Genomic DNA, 23,207 nt, shown 5'->3' on the forward strand with positions numbered 1-23,207 from the left:
GTATACCGTACGTACGGACGTGCTATCGACCGACAACCACACAGCGTTGATCTATCTTTGACACGGCGGAAGCGGAAATGTCGTAATCAAGAGGGATTCGGTTTCGTAAACAAGGGTCAGGCAACCCGGTTTGAGGATACCCGGATAGCGCCCAGCAGTGATAGCGTACGTATTGTTTTGTTCTGTTTCTTGGTTACTCTCCAAAATACGGAGATGCAAACACGCCATTGTTGTGAGTGATGAATAGAATATTAATATAGATCAACCACCCAAGGACAATTGTTTGAAATTGAAGTTTTATTCTCAGCTCAGCGTGGGGGAATATAGCAACGAAAACCCGCGTTATTTTCCGTAAACAATCAGTGTTGTCATGACAATAAACCAAGAGAGAAGCTAGCTGCATCCAGCAATGTCGCAATATGGCTGTTCCCGCCGGTGTGAAACTTGATGATGGGAGCGGGCATTTTATCTCAAACTGCTTTCCCGTTAGGCACGCATTTGGATCTGCTAACAGCGGTAAGTGATCAGAGAACAGTATCTTTGCAATTTTTGCTTGAAAAATATGCCCTCACAGCTGATTTGACTTTTGATCTGCGGCACATTGGTGTCCTACACAGCAAACCCATTATCCATTGTAAATTTGTATCGTGACGTTGGGTATAGCAATTGTATAATTCACTTGGCACTCGCCCATCATCTCTCGCCCCCATTGAGACGGGCTCGAGATACTTACCGCCCATCGGGCGCCAAAACCCCCTGGAAGCCTTGATTTACTGTCACTCTCTGTCATTGTATACAGTTTTAATACGAAATACGATTTAATTTAGGGAATTGCATTCTTTTCTCAAGGTCTCTGGATGTAAAAGGACAATTTTGACCTCCATATTCTGTCCATTATTTTGGCATTTTTGCTTCTCATTGCCACTTGAATGCCAGGGTTCATATTTAGAAATGGTTCTATATTGTAACTTGTAAAATTGTTTTATGTTCTTTGTCTTTTTCTCCCTGGAGAGAAGTCTATTGCCTATAGGGCCTATGTCATAATCAGTACATTTCAAAGAGGCTATCATGATTCAATTGATGTTCAGCCTTCATGATAATCATTGTGTTCTAGCAGAGATGCCAAGTTCCAAAAATTTTTATGCGTGAGATTTTCATGACTTGGCGTCTTCGGCGCTAGCGAGGGAGCGAAGCGACCAAGCGGGGGAATCAGGAGCAGTGTACAGAGCTTTTTCAATTTTTAGCTCTTCTTAATGGTGCGATCTGGTGCATACTTAAGTGACTATTTTTTTACTTATTTTGAAAGACAAAAGAGATATACCTTCAATACAACTGCAACTATCACGTTATATCCTTTGACCTATGCTCCCGATGCGTTACGAGAAAAATGGGTGCCATGCGTGAGACGGACTCTAAATGCGTGGGTCTCACGCAAAATGCATGAGACTTGGTAGCTCTGTTCTAGTCTACTGGATGTGTACTTGTTAATAGTGAGGGGTGATGGGAAGTAGGATATCTGATCTGCAAGATGAGGCCATTAGCTACTTAATTTTTTTCTATCTAGTGGATTTACATCTAGATCTGGGTCTAGGAACCAGGTTGCAGGGTCTCTGTCGAGAATTTAAGAAATCTCAAAATTGATTTGAGCCCAATTCCATGATAACTTATTTTTTTTTACCTTCCAGAAATTCTGTCTACATGAAGACAGTGAGTACAGGAAGGCCTCACATAAAACTTGTAATATCTACAGAGTAGAATATATTTCTAACATAAATATAAAAATATATATATATATATTTCTATGTCAATTCTGAAAAAAAAAATAATAAAATATGACTTTGTCAGCAACCTACAAATCGTAACACAGAAAAAAGATCTACAGTCGCATATATATCACTGAACAATCCTTCTATCGATGAGACTTTTGTTGGATGAGACTGTTGTTAGACTAAGGCGAAGATATTACATTTTGGCAAAATTTCCATGTGTGCCCACACTGATGTTGATCCGAAAAGTTATCTAAGTTCTTGTTTTTGGTAGATCCTGAAACGGGTTGACTCTGAGGAGATACATACAAATATACAATGTATGAAACTCTCTCCTATGTTTGGTTGGTTGGTTTTTGAATATTATATTGAAACAAGTCCTTATAAATTTTACTTGATGTATTTTTCAAAGCTGGCAGAGCAGAACAGGAGTTATTAAGAGTATGATCTCATACCATGACATATTCAGGTTGATGCAAGTGAATAGAGTCAAATAAAAAAATATACACATTGTAGAATGGTGCATGTTTCATCAAAGTCAAACCTGAGATATACTTTAAGAAAGTTACAGGATTTTCAAGTTTCTTGTGTTGTTTCAACATGGACTACATAATAAGTACACTTTAAAAAATAGATTTGAACCGTTATCCTAAGATTGGGTGATTTCAAGTTCGGTGCTAGTGCTAGTGCTAGTGCTAGCCCCCAATTAACAGCGTTAAATCGAGCTCCAACACCGACGGTCAGATTAACGAGGCGATGCCGATCAAAATTATCAATCACCAGCACTAGGTGTTGGAATCACAGCACCGCGAGCTCCGCGGAAATTGCACGACGAAAAAAGTGATGGCGCGAGATTACAGTTAAATGTTAAAAGATATAGCCAAAACTTCTTAGTTTAAGACACATAGTGAGAAAGACGGATTAAAATGCCACAAATTTCATCCATTCCCCAAAATACAACTACCGGTATCTTAATTTTACTCTCAGGCTCAGATTTATATAGCCATGTCTGGAGTGTTCGTGTTCTTTACGTGGGCAACCACTGCATTAGCATAGACTTTGCACGTAAAACGTGCATCTATTACTGAAGTGACTACGTGTCTCACACGGCAACGCTAACACCAGCACCGAACTTGAAATGAAGAAAATGATGATCCCTAGGGACTAGTGTTAGTCAATGGGGAAAAAGCACGTAAATCGCTAACACAAACGGCGGAGCTCGGTTCAGCAGACGACATTCAACACCGAGCCCAGCACCAACTACCAGAAATACGTCATAATTTTGAGGTCAACTCCCAACACCGACGTGATTTCAAGTTCGGTTTTATCGCCGGTTCTAGTGCTGAGATAGCACTAGCACTAGCACCGGACTTGAAATCACCCCTTTTTTTTTTTGCAATTACCTGGCAGTTGCAAGTTTTAATTTGTTTTTGTTTATTTGTTTTTAGGGGAGAGGGTCATACTACCTGAGTTGTTGTAAAAACCTGACTTCTAAATTATTTTTGTGTCTGAGCCAATGAAAGAATTATGAGGTGATGGCATCCATCTTAGTTAATTGCATGTAGTTACAACTGATGTCATTGTTTGGTAAAAACTCTTGCATCTTTGAAATTCCCTTGTTCAATTTTCATGAAACTTTCACCATTCTGTGTGTGTAATATTACCTTGTTAAAGTTTAAAACTAGAACATGGTGTAAAATCTCACTTTAATTACATAGGCTTTCATCAAATATTATTCTATTGTTTACAGTTGAATGTTAGGACGGTGGCAATTATCCGCGTAATATGTGATACATCAGTACGCTTATCATGCCTTATTCCCCGTGTTAAGGAATGTATCCCAAGTTTTATGATTAATTACCATTTTAGTAATATCCAGGTATTCATGAAAGTTTGCTGTGCGACATTGTGTCATAAAAGATCATAACATTAATAGGAAAATGTAGGACAGAGCTTGACATATTTGTAAAGTTAAGACAGAGAAAAGACTTGCGGCAATATTAATAATCTCGTCCACTTTTCAGCTGGGGCGTGGCTGGTAGCGCACAGGACCGACCAGATCCGTCAGTTCTTGGGGCCACAGAGCGAACCAAAGACCTACGCCCAGCTCAAGTATGAGCGCAAGCAGAAGGAGAAGCAAGAGCGTCTCCTGCAGGAAGGCGGGAGCCTCCAGGATGAGGAGGAAGAGAGCACGACTCCAGGAGTCCTCGACGGCTTCTTTCTGGTGAGCTCAGCTGACCGTCCTTCTCTATTTACACTCTCTCTACAGATGATAATGTTGGCAGATCATGAAAGAAATTACATGTTAAGGCCATAAAGCATAGTAAAGTGTTTAGATGCTTTACGCCTCTCTAGATGTATGAAGTGGATCTTAGAAGCTGAATAGAGTTCAATATGTTTTAAACCATGTTGTCTATTTTCTTGCTTGCTTGTTAATGTTTGTGTAAAGGGTAATCATTTACTGTACGAGCTGAAATTTTCGCGGTGATTTTATTTTCACAAATTTCGCGAATCGCCTTTGAACCGCGAAAATAACAACACATGAAAACATCAACGTGCAAATAACTAAGTTCAGTTAGACCCTCGCAACAGCGAAATTACAACACGTGAAAATGTTCTCCAAGTAGTAATTCGCGAAAATATCTGTACGCGAAAATTTCAGCTCGTACAGTAATACATAACACCTGGATGCTATGTTATTTGCCAGTAAAAATGAAATTTGTGTCTTCTAGAAATCAATATCAAACTAACTAATATGTAACTAACATATCAAACATGCATATTAGTACAACTGTTCTTGGGGAGGGGGGCACTAAAATTTTAATCCTAAGCAGAGGTGTACTTCTGCTATTGTATTATTTATGATGTAACATGTGTGTGCACACACACACACACACACACTCTCACACACACACACACATAGGAAAGAATCTTGCTTATCTGTAAATGCAGTGTCATACACATGTGCATATTAGGGAGCTTTAGATTTTGACGCGCGGATGTTTGAGAAGATGCTTGCGCTGGACGTTCTCCTCTCCCCTCCGTCGTGTAAAAAAGTAGCTTTAGATTATGCTGGGACGCAACGTGTAAAAAATAAAATGGCGCCCCCATATGATTGGTGCATGAAGTAGTTCTCTACGTTGCAAACTGCAGACGTAAAAATAGCCCAGTACGCGTAGTGAAAAACTCAGGCGACGCAATCTAAAAATAGATCGACTTGACGCGCGCTTCTGTGCATGCTCAGGACATTTTTTTTTCCCTCTGAACGTCCGTGCGTCAAAATCTAAAGCTCCCTATTGTTTGTGTGTGTCATCCTGTCTATTGACACTTGGAAGCTCGTGGAATTTTATAGACGTTTGGTGTAAAAAGTAAATGTATACTATTTCAGTGATGATGTTTATTTTTTATTTGCAGGAGAACGGAATGCGTTAAGCAGTTTTTACTGTTTATCGAATCAGAAAATTTTTTTTTCAGAATTGAAGTATTGATTCAATGTTGTGTGTTTCAAATCAGTGTGTCATTTGTATGTTTCCATGCGGCTTCTAAGAGTGATTCACTCCATATTCTTTGTCTGTGCAGTTGAAGCACTGTTGCATTGAGGACCCAACGGATCTGTGCTCAGTGAATATTGCAGGCCAGGATCTGACAGATGCAAAGGAGGAGGATTTCGAACTCTTCACTAATGTCGCTTACATCAATGCCGGTGAAAATCTCCTGCCATTCAGTAAGTACGAACAATATTTTGCTCAGCACGCACATGAGGAAATATTACATGTCTTTTTTTTTAATAGTCTTTTTGTATGCTGCCTTGAGGTGTGTGAAAGCTGTGTGTGGAAGGATGGAGGGTTTCTGTGACATTTGCTCCTGCAGCAATTGCTCCCATGAAACATCTGCAGACGAGGCTGAACAAAAATTCTACCCACAAACATAACTCTAACCCTAATCCTCACATAAAACTACCCATAAACCTAAGACCCCATCTCAGCCTAACCCCAAGTCCTTGAAGAAGATAAGACAGGAGCAATTGTCTCAGGAGCAAATGTTGTGTTCACTGGATGGAGGAACTTTATCACATAAGAATTCATAGATGTGGCTACTCTGCTTGTGTCATACATGTAGTTGTGAGCTAGATGTAACACAATTAGATAGACTACCCATACGGTAAACCATCACACTTGCAACTGTTTGTTTTGTTTTGTTTTGTTTTGTTTTTTTTTTTGCTCTTTGTGTTTCTTATTGATGGAGGAGTTTGATATTATTAAGCTGCAGAGTCTCCCTGATCCTGCAGGAGACTCCCTGAAAACTTCAATACATGTATCTGTTTATGTGATTTGAAAATTACTTCTGCCTAAGGATATTGATGTAACACACTAGCATCTCCCTGATTTGCTCTTTGGAACCCCACGAGTTTGAAGTATTGATGTTGGCAGCCCAACATTGTGTGTAGGGAAAGAAAGCAAACTTGGCATGCTGTCAGATATACAATGTAAGCCCTCATTTGTACTTATACTACATGGGGCCTGGGCACTACATATCAACATACTTCGAGCTCAGGACAACCGAATATGAATTGGGAATGCCAATATTGCTCATTTGCCCAATCAGGCAGCCTTGGTGTTTTCCCCACGCACCCCTTATCCACCAAAAATAAAAAGGGTCTACCTGTTTATTGAAAAATGAATACAAGCAGAGAAAACATCTGCAGGTGCAAGAATCCCTGACCATTATCTGCTCAGTACATTTGTACATTTTTGTCTAATTGTAAGACTTTACATTGCATTTACTGAGCAAGATTATTACACTTATAAAATGATTGTCAAAGACATAATCATGTCTCTCTTTGAGAGATATATGATTTTCCATTTTGTTTGCTTTTTCTTCTTCAACAGGTGCATTCAATCGCTTCCCCATAGTGAGAGAATTAGAACTGCCGCTCAATGGCTTACGAGGAATCGACATAGAGTATGGTCACTTTCCTTATCTAGAGGTAAGACAATAACACCTATGTCATTTAGACAAGCACATCTTTCAGTTTCTGATGACTTGATGCATACAGGAATGCAGCTCAGTGTTGTGTAGGCATATTGACAGCTGCATTTAAGCAATTATTACTTTGTGTTAAAACTGGCAGTTTAGCTCTCAAATTGATTGTGCATCATTTGAACTCCAAACCCCATCATGGATAATTTGGGTGACAAAATCCATATTTCAAAAGAAATTGTATGGCAGTTTGTTGGCATATATTTTTTTTTTTTCAATTGTGTCAATGGGCCGAAATGGGACAAAAGTGCAAACACGTCAGACTGAAGTATATGTGTGTCAAAACCTATGAACATGGACATCTATTTGTTGAAGTAACTTACTACAAATACCTGTGTTAGTATGCAAATCCATGTTCCACCTATCGTCAATTATTTGGGAATTCAGCAAAAACATGTATTCTGATCATTTTATCAAAGGCACACAGTATATGTATGGGATATTGCTAGTAAGAGTAAGTCTGTGTGACTGATGTGGTTATGTTTTGTTAATGGTAAATTGTGTTGAATGTTTAATTGATTTTATTGTCAACATTTCTTGTCCGAACCAGACTTGCACACCTGCAGTTTTATTCATCCTTTGTCAGGTGTGGGACATCCTTGTAGTAAAAGGATATTAAAGGGATTGTACAGTACTGGTTGAGGTGGGGATTCATGCTTTGAACATTCCTAAGTGAGATAATGAGAAACCTCTTATGAAATATGAAAGGGCATGTAATTTTAAGAAGGATTCAACATTTATTTGATGAAAATTGGTTTTCAAATGGCTGAGATATCCAAAAAAGTGATTATAAAAAAAAAAAAAAAAAAAGGCGACAGGCCACACCTTTTATTAGGATCTCTTTGTTTCACTTTGTTTTTAGATATCTCAGCCATTCTAAAACCGATTTTCATCAAATAAACTTTTGATACCTCTTAGAATTGCATGCTCTTTGACATCTCATAGAGTGGTTTCTGAATATCTCACAAAGCGTAAAAGCTAAATCCTCACCTCACCCAGAACTGTACACACCCTTTAACATTATAAAGCTTTTTTCATATTTCATTGCCAAATCAGATCTTGTGGGTAATGCTGTCATCTCCAGTTACTTTCCCAGCATTTTTAACATCAGTGCACTTTACACCTGTTAACTATGACGGCATGAATGAATTCAAGACTTTATGATATACATGTAATACAATGATAACTGTAGTAGTGTTGCTTGCATACATTGCTGGAACAGCAAATATGAATAATACACAGTACACTTACACAGTGTATGCAAATGTTTTTTCCAAGGTCAACATAAGAAAGTTATGTGGTACAACTACCTCAGCATGACAGGGTAATATTTATGGGGTGTTCTTGTTCGTAATGGAGTTTTGTAATGTACAATGTTTTCAGATTGATTGATGTCTCTCTTGGGTAATCTGAGTAATTTGCAATTCATTTTCCTGCTGTGGAGCTTTATGGATTTCATGTTGTACAATGAATTTGACTCAATTAGCATTCAGCAGTGTTCACCAGGTAGAACTCTGTCAGACAAACTCTGTCATCACAAAAATTTCTTGTTCTCAGGTTGTGCATACAAACTGAATCCGAATTTCCTTTATGTGAGGTAGGATTTTGATATACACTTTCTTTAAATGTCTCTTTAATCAGGTACTCTGGTAAATTTGGTAAAATCTGCTCACATCAACCCTATATAATTATTAAAGTGGAGAGTGTGGTATGAAATGAATGAAATCAACATGTAACAGAATGTTATGTTCTTTTTTTTCTCTCTCTCACCCAGGTGTTAGACCTTTCACACAACAATCTGTCCAAGGATGATGTGTCCAGCCTTGGTCTCCTCGCCAGCCTGAAAGTGTTATATCTGACTGGGAACCAGCTCAGGTCACTGCCAGCTGAGATGGGCAAGCCACACAAAGTCCAAATAAGGTATGAAGAAAAGAGACTACCAAAGAACAAAACAGAACAAAGATCACAGAGACATACTGAAATCACTTGCACAAAATAAATAAATAAATAAATAAAAAAAAAAATCAAGTGAGGAAGCTTTAAGTTTCCTAGAGTCCACAAGGGCACAGTTTTCTCTCATATCTGAAATGGTATAGTCTAGCCATGCAAAAACAAACAAACAAACAAACAAAACAAGCGAATTGAGAAAAAAAAAACGTAACAGAAGGAAGGATTAGGAGAACAGTAAGTAGAAAATGTACCATTTCAACTTGAAAGTAAACTCAGCTTGTACTGCGGAGGAAGCATAAACACAAAAGTGTGAAGCTGTTACGTGAATGTACAATATACATGTGCAAATTCAATACAGTTGAACCTCTATTATCTGGCCTCCCTTTATCCGGATCTCTCTATTATCCGGACGCAGTCTCGCCGTGATTTTTTTATCTTTTTTGAAGAATTACGGGAGGAAAGGGGGATTCCCAACTCCGTGAGAACTCCTACACAAACACATATGAATTACTTGATACATTTCTTAATAATTATTTAGGTAAATCATCCCAAGAATTTATAAAAGAAAATGATTTCATTCTTGCAAACACGAACCCTTATTTTGGGGTCTGTTACTGAGTGTAACAATGAAAAGGTTGCGGTATACACATTGCTACATGTGGTACTACAATAGGCTACATCAGTACATGTGTATGTATATGTACATGTATAAAGCATTGAGTCTCCCGTATCCGGCCAAATCCCTTATCCGGATGAGCCCCGGTCCCGACTTGTCCGGATACGAGAGGTTCAACTGTACATTGCTATTTATCAGTCCACCTCAAATGATGGATGAGTTGACCTTAATAGTACTCTGACATATGCAGACATCATATTAGAGAAGCTAAATGGGGCAGTGAATACATACACGTTTCTTGGACAACGACCTGAGCTGGTATCTTGAAGGAAGCCAAGTACTGACAGGGATGACTTGAATGGAAACCAAGGAGATCAGGCATGGGGTCACCTACCATCCACAGTGGTACTCCACCAGGGGTTGATGTCGGCAGTAATTTGTATCCCTTGTCAAAACCCAATTACTGTTGATGTCAGCCCCTTGGTTGTGTGCACCAGTCACCGGTGGTCTTCTGTTGCAGTCACCATTGGTGTACCAGTCACCGGTGGTCACAGGTGGTGTACCAGACACCATATGTCGTCGCTGGGGTGACAAAACCTCGTATCTCAAAATCGTCAAATGTTCAGGAGAGCGAAAAAACATGGCGGCCAAAGCACTATAGTGAATGGGAAAGCCTTCTCTTTGACATGTCATGGTGGCTTCATTTTTGGAGTAAGACAGTTTGGATTTGGCCAAGACATCACTTGACCCATTATTTGACCATTAAGCTAAAAAAAAAAAAAAAAAAATTGACATTTTTGAGATACGAGGTCTTGTCACCCCAGCGACGATGTGTTCCAGTCACTTGTGGTCTACAAAGTTATGTATCTTCATCACATTGGACAGGAGATGTTTCTCCCACTTCTGTTATGTATAATGTGCCATGATCTATCAAAACGCAGATACATGTCCTAATGCATCTCATATCTTTTTATTTGCACCATGATATATCTGAGGTTGCACATTATGCATCCCAGATTGAGGTACACCTCTAGATGCACCACTCAGTATTTAGTATTTCAATAACACATTGAAAGTGTCTGTGAAAGGAGGTTATGTTTTTGTCAGTGTTGGTTTGACTGTGTGCAAAATAACTCAGAAAGTTGTGAACGGAATTGGATGAAACTTGCAGGAAAAGTTGATAATGACACAAAGAACAGATGGTTGAATTTTGGTAGTGATCCAGGAATTTTAATGAATTTGTAAAGGATATTTTTATCTTTTGGTAATGAACTTGGGAGTTTAAGCTGCATGTATTTAAGGTTTGCATACATGCAATCAAGCACATGTATGCTCTGCTTGAGGCATTGTGCAGCATACAGGAAGCTGATGAGGGACTAGATAAACACACGGCTTCTTTATCGGTGGGATTCACACCTATACAAATTTTTCTAGATTTGGATCTTGATTGGTTTGCCCCTATTTTGTATGTGTGAATGCGACTATAGGGAAATTGGGCAGTTTATAGCATGCGTGTATTGGTGAAAATGACTGCTTGGCGGAGGTCTTTCCTCTCAGAGTGCTTTTCTGGTTGTGTTTTGTTTTTCAGTTGTTTTGTGTTATATTAGATGGAAAGTGAACAAATAGAAAGGCTGTACACTCATTACAAAATGAAATCAAGCTCTGCACATATTGTGTATCACAAATATGTGCAGTTGACTGTACTCACATTGTTTATGCAAACCATAGTTTTCCTTTACTTGGCTGACCATGAGCTAGTGATACATTTATACAAATTGGTATCCAGTATGTTGTTTGCTGTTGAGCGAGGACAGATCTGTAATGGCTGTGTGTTTGGATTTATTCATAATGTTATACTATAAAAGTGTATATCTTCGCATGAGTAATTTTTTGCGCTCGCCCGGGTAAGATGAGTTTTACATGTTTTTAATTCCGCGGAATCAAGACATTAACTACTGGGACACATGGCAAGCAAAAATGTTTGCTTGTTTTTTTGTTGGGTTTTTTTTTTTGTGCTTCTCGCTAGTTTGGCGAATTGTGCAAAAATGTCAACACCACAAAAATTTCCACGTTTACAATATATGTGTCTCTGTCATTTCTGATACAGTGAGATGGAGTCAAGTCGCATTCCAAGGTTTTCCAAGCTGGAGATCCTCCATGTTGATGACAATTTACTGCACGATCTTGCCATATTCGCCAGTCTAGCCGGCCTCCGAAAGTGAGTGAAAACAGATTTACCATGCATCAAAATACAGATGCTGTTCAATCAAATCCGTTGGTTTTCCCTGTTCATCTTAAAATAGTCAACAATGTGACAATAACTCTTTGCAACAAATCTAGCAAAGCAATTTTGAGACCATCTTCATTCTGAAAATTTGTATTGTATTTCCTTATGAAGTCAAATTTTAGTGGCATTTACCACCAATCTAACTTGGCAGTAATCCTTAACTGCTACTTACTTTTCATTCTCAGGAGGGATGTTTTGGGTGAAACTTTCAACTGATAGCGATTCAGCACTTCATCACAGTGCAGATTATGCCAGTACAAGTGACTCTCATTATAACAAGCTCCTCAGGACCAGCAGTTTTCTTTTGATATATCGAAATTTTGTTATAGCCAAACAAATGAAATTTATAAAGATATGCAGACAACAATTTGTGTACCTAAATTTTTCTTTGTAGTCAAAAAAATTCTCTTATAACTCTGTTTGTTATAACAGGAGCGAACTGTATGACAAAGGATCAGCCCAATTTAATTTGTTTCTGTGTGTTTACATTTCCTTTCGCAGGCTGCGACAACTCAACCTCGACAAGAATGACATTGTTTCAATCCCACACCTGAAGCCCATAAGGGGGCGCCTGGTTGCCATCAAGAGTCTTTCAGATGCAAAGTCCTCCTCCGCGAAAAGGCGGAGACCAAAGTCTGCAGGAAAGGGGAAGAAAAAGGGTGGGGCTAGAGCGGACAAAGCAGAGGCGAGCGGCTCGGAGGGATCGGTGACACCAGAAGGGAGTGAGATTGGTAAGAATGTTCGACAGTATACAAATGACGCACAGGTCTGAGTGCGTCAGTTGGAATTGTGTGCATAAGGTAACTATGGAATGCTTAACCCACGAGGTGAAGCCGAGTGGGTTTAGGCTAAATTCCATAGTTACCGCGTGCACACTATATTCCGACTGACGCACGAAAAGACATGTGCGTCATCTGTTTTATAGAATGAGCAATTTTCTTACTGGGTGCATTTCCTTTTGGCTTGCCATAGACGAGAGCCCGAAAACCATGCGTTGGTTTTTACTGGACGCATGGTTTTTCTTCAGAACCATGCATCCAGTAAAAACTGATGCATGATTGTTTTAGCCAATAGGCGTCTCGTACTGAGTGCGCGAACGCTTGCTTAGTGCACGAATCTTTGTTACAAGTGCGCGATAACATGTTTACCACTGTGACTCAGCGTGCGGCCAGTAAAAATCAACACATAGTTCTCGACCAATGAGATCGCAGGATTCTAGCTACCCATTCTATAATTTCTTTTAGATGCATTGATTTTTTGTGTGTGTGTGTGTCTGTGTGTGTGTGTATGTGTGCAAAATATTACATGTTAGAAAGTAAGCAGAAAGAAAAATTTGTCATGGATAAAAGGTAAAGAAAGACAGAAAAAAACAACAACCTCCAACCACAAAAACTCATCAGACAAGTAGAAGTGTGAGAGTAATTAGTATGATGAAGGTTATCAACTTGATTGAAGAATCAAGAATAGGGGAATGAAGTATGTAAATGTTTCTTTTGGCAACAAAAGGAAACAGCACAAAAGCAACATGTACTATTGCTAATTGGTGACATTTCATGAAATGAAGAAATGAGCACTGCCACAGTGTTGCAAATGCTGCAGTTATTTTGACATTTCATGAGGCACTGTCATAGTTGATTTACTAACATTAAGCTGGTCATAATGTTGTTAGTATTTCGTTTGGTTGAATTTCTGTGTCACTAGTACATTTGTCCATCTAACCATTGCATTGTCCTTTCAATGTATCTGAATATTTTCTCTGTCAAATTTTCATGTAATCGTTAGGTTCTGATTTCAGACATTTGTTCGTAGTGACTTGAGTATTACCAAGAATGGAAGATCAGTTGGGCAGATTGTGTGTGTTGAAGAATAATTGACTACTTGTGCTCTAATGATGTGAGCAGCATTTGAGATGTAAAAACAGTCATTTTCTTCAACTTTAAAGAAAATTGATGGCAAGACATTTGTAAAGTTTCATGTCCATGTATGTGAGGATAGTAATCAACAATATAATGAAGATGAAATTGTGTCTTTTGTCTGACAACCAGCAACTCAAATTCGTTTGTAAAATAATTATATTCAGGTTGTAGAATACATTTTTATTCTTAAACTGTACTCTATGAACTGTCACTCTGTACAAAAGGCAAAGCAAATTTGGTGGATTCCAGTAATGTCTTGGCTGACATTGAGGAGGAGGAGGGGGACCTGTTTGACACCTCTCACATCATGGATGGCACTGACATGGACCAACTTTCTCCCCCATTCCCGGAGCTGACCTTCCTCAGCTTGGCTCACAACAAGGTGAGATATGAAGAGATGTTGAACTGTTGGTGATGGTGGATATAAAGACGATGAAAATTTGATGTGATGGCGTTAAATATAGGAACGATGAAGAATGAATGATGGAATCAAATGATGAAAGAAGAAGAAAAAGAAGAAGGAGAAGAAGATGATGATGATGATGACGATGATGATGATGATGATGATGATAGTGATGATGAAAATGCTAGTGACTGTGAGTAGGGGTATGAAACTGACAATGATGATGATCAATGATAATAATGGTGGTGATGAGGATATTGTAGAGAGTGATGGTGAGGTTAATGTGATAATGTAATGTATGTAACAGAAACATGATATCACTGTGGATTCAGAATTGATTGCTTGTAGTGGATTGTTCTGATTCATAATCAGTGTGAGGGCGCCATCAACCATTATATCAATATTCATAGCCATTGTCACCATTCTAAATCAATCAAGTTGCTTCAGCAGTAGCAAGGAGGATAAGTTTTATGATAAGAGTGACTTCTCCATCTTTTCCCCATTACACAGATTGCAGATGAGGAGGGTCTCCTCGCAGTTGCAGCCTGGCCCATGCTGCAGGAGCTCATCATCCACGACAACCCCCTGACAACGCAGAACAGCGGGGACCCGCCCCTCCTCAACCGCTACCTCTCCAAGCGCCTGGGCATCCAGATGGTGCGGAAGAAGCCCTGCATGGTGCCGAAGCCCCCCATCAAGGTGCCCAAGAAGCCCCACAGAAAGGTGAGCAGGGGGAGGCTGATAGTGTATGAAATCAAGCATGGCAGATTATGAATTGAGTCGAATTATTTTGTGTATTTCCATGTAAAAAAAGAAAAGACCATTTGATTTCGCAGTCATGAGGTTAACATATTCATTGTAGGGGACCAACAAAAGCTTTGAAGGTTTAGTTTATTGTGACTTAAGTAAAGCTGGGAATAAAGTAAATGCAAAACTGTATGACAACATACAATACGTATCTGTATTAGAAAAATTCTATGCAGGTGGTATTAACCCATTGAGGAAAGTCCCGAGTATACTTGGGCTAGTATGTATGGGAAATGCGTGTTGTAACACAATTAGCCGGTCCTCAATGGGTTAAGAAATCAAGTTCAGTTTCTCATGATGTCATTTGCTGTTATCTATTTTTCATTGTAAGCATAATTTGTTTTCCTGTCGCAGGTTGCAGAAATCGTTCCACCCATCCCAAAGAAACCATTGCAGCTCATGCTTGAAGCGGCCTCACCCGACTCCAAGCTTGCGCTACCCCAATCGTCGGAATCCCAGACTCCTCCTCCTGTCCGCTCAAAGCGCATCTCCGAGGACGAGTTGACTCGCCCGGCATCCGAGCCCCTGCCACCCATCCTGCCCACACAGTCCCAGTCCGGTCCACTCGGGGATGGGGATGATGAGGATAGGGAGGAGGAGGAACGGATGGAGAGGACAAAATCCTGGACGGAGCGGAGCTTCGGTGGGTCTGAGGACGAGGAAGAACCAAAAGCAGAGAAGAAAGGGAAGGACAAAGCAGCTGATGAACCGGTTTTCCTTACACAGGTATCTAGACTTTGTTGTGAAGCCAAGCATCTTTCTTGTCCTGCGAATACTTTGACATGATCTACATGTATGTGCTTTATACATTCAACTGAACAATAGAATCATGGTGATTTTTTTTTTCTTAGTAAGAGGATTTAGGACTTTATTTATTAGGGCACCTTCTGTTTGAGTTGTACCTTCTGTTTGAGTTGTACTGAAACCCGAGATGTAGAAAGAAATGCCTCAAATTCTTGAAGCAATGACAGCATTGTACATACTTTGTATTAAATTACTGTATGACAAGAGTCAACAAAGTGCAAGTTTTGAAGAACAGAGGATAGGGATTACAATGTCCTGTAAATGGACCCTCCAGTTTCAAGTTGTTGACCCTTGTGTTTACTACATAGGTGGATGAACATCCCGATGATGAGGCAGCACCCCCAGAGCCGCCCAAGCAGCACCAGCCCAAGCCACCGACTGAGGCGAGGACACCGGTCGAGAAGCCCCGCACCGGCAAGAAGAGGGTGGACAGCGCCGCATACTCGATGGGCGTGCCCGACAAGTTCAAGGGCTACGAGATGTTCTACGACGCCCCAGATGACCCTGAGGTCTACACAGCACCGGACATCCAGAGCAACCTGCGCTCATTGCGCTTGGCTCTGAAGCACTCCACCGTCTACGCAGACAACAAGGTTGATCTCAGTAGGCTGCAGAAGCCATTCCATGCGTACCAGAAGGTGAGTTACTTCAAATGGGTTATTACATAGATGATCTTGACCATCTTACTAGGTTTGATCCAAGACATAGAGTCTCGTTGCTCTTGATATAATAGATTATGCTTTGAGTGAACTAATCACAAGATATTAATAAAATACTTTAGGACCAGGTGTATAATGTCTAGTAATTCATGGTAGCAGACAGAATAATAATTTCAACTTTCGCAATTTTCCTTCTTTTTTAACTTTTTCCGTCTGTTTTGAGGTTTTTTTTAATCTTGGCAAAATTAAATTCTTCTAGCACGACAAAATAAAGTGAATTTAACCAGGTTTGCAGTAATCCAAGTTTGTCTTACACTGAGAAGGACTTGGTTTTAGATATTTTATGATAATGAAAGTTCATTCCTAATGCTAGATTTTGCCTGTTGAATGAAGAAAAAAGGTCAGTACAGGCTGCGTAGGTGCAGGCATGAATAATCACAAATTATTAATTCCCATGTTGCATACACTCTTGAAGACAGCAGCAGATGCTTCCTAACAACATCTGTTCAACTTCAATGTATTCCTCATCCATTTTTCCTTCCCCCTCCCTCTCCACACCAATGCTCCCTCAGACCAAAGTCCCCAGCAAGCCACACCACAAGAGCAAGGCTGAGCGGCTAGGAGACATCCTGGACGTGATGAACCAGAGGGAGACCTATGTAGAGTCCAACCTGGCTGACATCCTAGCAGACAAGGAAAAGATGAGGGAATTCCCCCAGGTTGCCAAGCTGCTGCAAGAGGTGAGATGATATTCAATACAGTGCGGGAAGGGTGTTACAAGATATTTAGGCGTAGTGCTGTGAGCAGGGCTTGACATGTGCAGTGGCCTGGTGGCCTTGGGCCACTAAAAATTGATGTCGGTCCACCAAACTTCCAAAAAGGTTATCTGTTGGTGGCCTGTTGATGCATCTAGGATTCTAAATGGATTGTTATGTTTCCTCTCATTTCAGGTCACTACATTTACTTTGCAGGACACCAAAATTTCATATATAAAGATTTTAGTGGCCAAAAGCTAATGGCATGCCCTGCTGTAAGTGGCCCACAGTTGTTGTTGGTTTGTTTGTTTTATGGCATAATTAGTTCTATATGCACTGCAGTTTCTCAGACATGTGGAAAGGTTAGTAAAACAGAACAGTGGGATAGTATCTCTTTGTTCATGAGTATTTAGATACAATTATCAGTAGTCCAGTGCAACAAATTTGAAGGTAGAAATGTTTTCTTTTCCTGGTGAATTTGCTCTTCATCTCAGATATAAAGTTGCCTCCACATGCACTGTAGAAAATTAATTGAATCCTGATCAGAATAAAGGAAATATCTCATTATTCAGAGTTGTTATGAGAAAGACAGATTGTAAGGAGGCTAACAAACATTTATGTGAGAGATTGGGATGCAGACGTCATTATCCTCATCACCATCACTATTATGGAATGTCCATTTCTGTTTTGTTTCCACACTGTTGGTTGTGAGAGAACGAGAACACTGCAAACTTGCTGTGTGGAAACAGATTTGCTGAAATAACTGTTCTGTTATGACCTTGTTTATTCATTTTGTTTGTATCCTGCAGATCCAGAGCAAATACAGCGACGTCCGGAACGCATCGATGAAGGAGAGACGGGAGGAAGATGAAGCGATGGCTGAGATACTGGAAGACCTCGACAGGATAGACCACACCCTCCGCAGCGCTGGGTCATCCCGACCAGAGCCAGCTGCAGCTGCAGCTGCAGCAGTCCAGCAATCGGAGGCGCACTGAACATTTGGGTGTGTTGAGGAACAACGTTTTATTTTTTGCTCCTTATTTCTTTTTTTTTAACAGTGTGTGCTTCTTCTTGTCCGGACACAATTTGAGACAAGGATGTTATTGTGGTTTTATCACCCTTATCCTTGTCAATCTTTTTGAGTAGAAGGATGTCATGCCTCGTTCTACCGGCCGGTAGATGTCCGTCCGTTTTGTAGCCATTTTCATGATGAGGGCACTCAAAACTCTTCCAGACAGCACAGATTCATTACCTCAATTAGTCACAGTCAATGAATGTGTAACTCAATAACAGATGTGAGAATGTGTTGGGATTCAACTTATTCCTCTTTACAGAGTGTCAAGTTCCTTGATCTGAACGGTGTGTGCAGGGTATTTCTGCGCAAGCTCCGAGTTTAAACACAGTGATAAACTAAAGATCATCCCCAAACACATAGATAATTATTTTGTCTAAGCATAATAGCCTTGAGGGGATTTTGTCACCACTTTTGGTCACACCGTGAAAGCTAGGAAAGTTTGGAAAGTATTTTGGACTCTTAAGCTCAACTTGCAATACATGGCAGTTGATGCTATTGTGAGTCTCCTGCAAAAATGCTTGCAGTTAATAATCTTCAGTCTCGATATGAAAGGCCAAAACGTTCATCCTGTTTGTACAAAGAAGTAGCATACGTGTTATGTGTAACATTGTACAATTGAGTTGATACTATTTCCTGTGTTTTAATGCCAAAGTTGGCAAATAGTTCAAATAGCTCTGCTAAAATGTATGTCCTTTCAAAGATTTGTAGTACATTGTGATGGTGAATTCTACACTTAGTCATTCACAAGCTTTAGTGATCTCGGGACATTAGATACTCATAACCTTGATTTGGACAAGATAGATTGTAAGTGAATATATATGGTACTTTTCAAACATCCAGTGCTCTTTAATGATATATAATTGTACCTGTCTTAATCTGTTTCTGTCTCTACTGTGAACTTGGAATATTTCACTGTGTGGAAATTTTGCAAAGTTCACACTCTGCTAAAGTCAGCACCAAAACAACACACAAACATTTTTTGGATGTTGAGCAATACATACAGAAACATCCCTAATCCACATAATTACAAAGAAGTGAAAATGTCCACTATGACAGTATCTATATATTGATCTGCCTATTTATCTGTACATCCGTCCTTGAAATGTACCGGTAATCTTCTATATCTATGCATATTGATATATATGTACAGAAAGATGCATTATATATATTCACACATCTTGACTTGTATTGTGCCAAGCTCTTTCAGTATGGAAATGTACTTGCTACAGTGGAAATCTGCTTCTCTGAGTGAATGAATATTATCTTTTCTGCCTTCAGGTAATGAATACCAAACTAATATACAAATAATACACATCAGTGAAGGCATTAGTGAGAACTATACACACAAGGTACCATTGGAGCAGTTTAACACTCCCAAGGCGATAGCCAAGGACTGTTTCAGAGGTGCTGAGTGTGAGTACTTATACTAATGCCCGAACAAAATGATGTGTATTTTTATGCCTCCGCCAACGAAGTGGCCGGAGGCATTATGTTTTCGGGTCGTCCGTCCGTCCTTATATGATGATGATACTTTGTGTGGATTTTAGGGTCACAGGGTCAAAGGTCAAAGGTCACAGGTTATTTTGTGAAAAAAAAAAATTGAAATTTCATGTTTTTCTCCATATCTCGCAAATGGTTCAAGGTATCTTCATGGAACTTAGTATATATGCTTGTACCGATGGGCAGTGATTATCTAGGGAAGTTGGGGGTCATGGGTCAAAGGTCAGGGGGTCAAAGGTCAAGGTCAACTCCTCAAAATATAACTACTTTCCTTATATTTATGCAGTGCCTGAAGGATTTTTTAAAAACTTGATGTATGCATGTATAACCCAATATATATTCTGTGGGAAGTTTCTTGCCAAAAGGTCAAAGGTCAAAGGTCAAAGGTCAAGTGAAAGTGCTAAATTGCACTTTTTCCTCCATATCTCAAAAATAACTCAAGGTATTGTCATGAAACTTACATATTTATGCATGTTCTACCTAACAGTGATTCTCTTTGGAACTGTGGGGTCAAAGGTCAAAGGCCAGGTTTCGATAATACTATTTTACCATTTGATACTGAAATTATACTTTTTCTCAATACCTTGAAAATTACTCAATGCATAAACTTGTAAAAGGGTCAAAAGTCAAGTGAAAATCATCAGTTCCCCCAAATACCTGCACTCTGACGTTTTAATCATTCATCCAGTTGAACCTAGTTCTAGGAAAGTGAACATTCAGCACATTTGTGGCAAACCTGTCATTTTAATATTTTGCCAATTGTGTGAAACTGTCATCACACATTGTCAAGACATTGTGCTATAGACCTATTAGGAGAACCATGTATTATGGCGGAGGCATACACCAGTCGCCGTAGCGACATTTCTAGTTTGCTTTATAAAATGATGATGTAGATCCTTGTCATTTGATAAACGCAGTGAATACAACATCACGCTCATTGCAAGTAAATAGAATAATAAAACTTGCCTGGCACCATCGCGATGTGAAAATGTTAATGACTGGTCTAAAGCAGAATTACATGAAATAGGCAAAATGATTGCCTAGTCATGTGTTTGCTCTCAACCAATCATTTGATTGGGATCTGCTCCATCACTTTATGATAAGTACTTAACCTTGTAGGGAGGTAGATGTCTCTTCTGTTAAACATTACTAAATGCAATTTGTCATTTCTTGTTGATCATCATATTGATGAATACTATAACTGTCTTCTACTATAAACATTCCATTATACAAAATGTAGCATCTCTTGTACTCCTTAACTCTTTATGTGCCATGGTGAAAACCCCCTGTGTGCCATGTTATTCTGAGACACGAAAGTATAGTCACGCTTTGAGAAAGAAACCTGTTTTTCCAATTTGTGTAACTTCTACAAATTTATATTAATTTACCAAATAGAATGCAAGCCGTATGTGAAAGGAACAAAAGCGCGAGAAAAGGTTTGATTGTACCGCGGGATTAGCGATTTATCATTCGGTTTTGTCGGCTTTGTTTGTTGAGCAGAATATGCGAAGTTGGCACGCCGTCGACTGAGCCGGATGTGCGAACGTGGCACATAAAGAGTTAAAATAATGAGTTTTAAGTGTCTTGAATGATTTGATGCAGTTTCATTACAGTAACTGTGAAATTGGCACGTTGACAGAGTTATGCCCTCCACACACAGAATTATTCTGAAAGTTTGACAAAGAAACATGTATTCAGTGATATGCAGTGCTTTCATAATTTTGAATGCCTTGTCATGTGCCGCTATTACTCATCCTTTCATATGATACGCATCAAATGCCTTATGAACAAGCTGCTGACATAAATGTCATTGGAAAAGATTCCTATGCAAAGTACCCAAGGTGTGTGTGTGTATGTTGGCAGTGCCTATGTCATGACTTAGTGGGCATTACATCTTTATGTGTTCAAAAAAGAAGGAGAAATACTTGCATGTAACTTATCTTGTATATATGATATTCATATTGTAAATAAAGTGTTATAGCAAAGTTGCAAGTGCACATCAATATGTTTGAACCATAATTTTTTATTGCTGTAAAATCACATGGGTGGATTGAGTGTGTGTGTGTTTGTGTGCAGGATTGCACTGCAATGTGTTCATGGCAAAATTTTGTCAGTTCACAGCTTGCGAATCTCATGGTGAGCTAGGTTAATGGCATTTTTCTGCCACAAAGCGGGATGTTGCAATTTGACAAGAATGTTCCGAATATGCTGTAAATGTCAACTGACAGACTTTGAAAGTAGACAGAAATCTCTTGCTCGTGAGTGAGAGATAGTACAGAGTGATAATGATACACCTTGTGCATACAGCGGTCTTTGGCACTCGGCCATACAGTACATCCAGACACATACCAGCATAAATGTCACCATCTCTAGCTATTCCTGTGTGTCAACTCGTAACATCCACTATGCATTCCTCCTCATAAATAGAGAGGCTGGGAGACAGAGACAAAATAAAATGCCTTATTCCTGTTTACAGCAGAGTCGTCTTCTGAACACGGGCACAAAAATGAGCTGGAATGATGCCATGGTTCCTACGACGACCTTCTTCAAGGCATGCCTCAATCAATGACCTACATTCTCCCTCGTCCCAAGAGATGGATCACCAACATCAGAACATGAGGATTCCATTCTACTCCTGGCAGGAGAAAAAAAAAAAACCAACAACTTTCCTACAAGACAAAAAACAGGTGCCTGAAAGTGCAGTGTCCCCATGTGGTGGTTTATTGGAGGAATGAAGCAAACAAAATGGGAATACTGAGAAACGTACCAGTATTGGTGATGCATTTAGCTTTCAAAATGAAGGTCCCAAAAACCGCCACAAAATTTGATTTGATGATTTACAGTGGATGTGGCTCATGATTGAATTTTTTTGCAGGAATTGCTTGTGATTTGTCGTTCTTGTGACTTTGAAATTTACAGGCCAAGAAAGAAACCAGTATGAGCCCAGACAAAGAGCTAGAATTCGCACGCAAATACACAAACATTCACACACACAGAGTGCATTATAAATTCAGCAGTTTACACGCATGCCTACAGTTACTACCTACTGTACATCTTTACATGCATGTACCACTTTACATGCATGTACAAGTATCTTCACTAATTTCAACAAGGTGATACACACAGGCAAAATATTCACGTTCAAACACAATACTCCTTCATTCCGCACATGTTTAGACATCTATCTACATACCAGTATAGTATCTGGAAGGGGTTTCTTCTATCTGCACCATGTGCTTGGCTTACATAAACTATAATTACTCAATGGTAAGCACCTACTTGTTTGGGTCGCATCATTTGAGCGCAACACACACTGTGGTGCACCTCATGTACATGTATCTCCACAAACATGAAAAACCTTTACGAAGCATCGCTCCAGCACACTCACAATCAAATTACGTAATACACTTGTCTGCTCACAATTTTCCCTTAGTATACAGTACACATATCAATCCTCCATTGTTTGTTGTTGATGTCTATCTGTAAATATGTTGTATTGTAAGACATGCCCATTACATGCTGTGCTTTTTGGTGCCATGCCCCTTTCAATGTACATAATTGTCATTGTGTATAAACTTCGAAGAGTTTGTTTGCAAAAACCGATAAGTCCATATTTGCCAAATGGAGAT

At 39.5% G+C, this 23,207-nt stretch overlaps 1 protein-coding gene across 1 annotated transcript; it reads left to right on the forward strand.

The window, feature by feature from the left end:
* The first annotated feature begins 197 nt into the window (after positions 1-197).
* On the forward strand, positions 198-21,569 carry LOC140244298 (X-ray radiation resistance-associated protein 1-like). The gene is made up of 13 exons (XM_072323942.1): positions 198-516; positions 3,791-3,990; positions 5,346-5,490; positions 6,656-6,753; positions 8,581-8,726; positions 11,480-11,590; positions 12,161-12,390; positions 13,800-13,957; positions 14,489-14,701; positions 15,140-15,511; positions 15,898-16,227; positions 16,821-16,988; positions 17,813-21,569. The coding sequence occupies exons 1-13, from the start codon at positions 420-422 to the stop codon at positions 17,996-17,998; spliced, it is 2,454 nt and encodes an 817-aa protein (XP_072180043.1). The 5' UTR covers positions 198-419; the 3' UTR covers positions 17,999-21,569.
* The last annotated feature ends 1,638 nt before the right edge of the window (positions 21,570-23,207 follow it).

This window comes from Diadema setosum, chromosome 21 (assembly GCF_964275005.1).
Source record: "Diadema setosum chromosome 21, eeDiaSeto1, whole genome shotgun sequence".
In the NCBI taxonomy this organism is placed as follows: Eukaryota; Metazoa; Echinodermata; class Echinoidea; order Diadematoida; family Diadematidae; genus Diadema; species Diadema setosum.

What these genes read in the sequence shown, in the direction of transcription:
- LOC140244298 (XM_072323942.1), top strand. Translation starts at nt 420, where the DNA reads ATGGCTGTTCCCGCCGGTGTGAAACTTGATGATGGGAGCGGGCATTTT. An exon ending in AGTCTAGCCGGCCTCCGAAA is followed by an intron (nt 11,591 to 12,160) that starts GTGAGTGAAAAC and finishes TTCCTTTCGCAG; the next exon opens with GCTGCGACAACTCAACCTCG. An exon ending in TTGCCAAGCTGCTGCAAGAG is followed by an intron (nt 16,989 to 17,812) that starts GTGAGATGATAT and finishes TGTATCCTGCAG; the next exon opens with ATCCAGAGCAAATACAGCGA.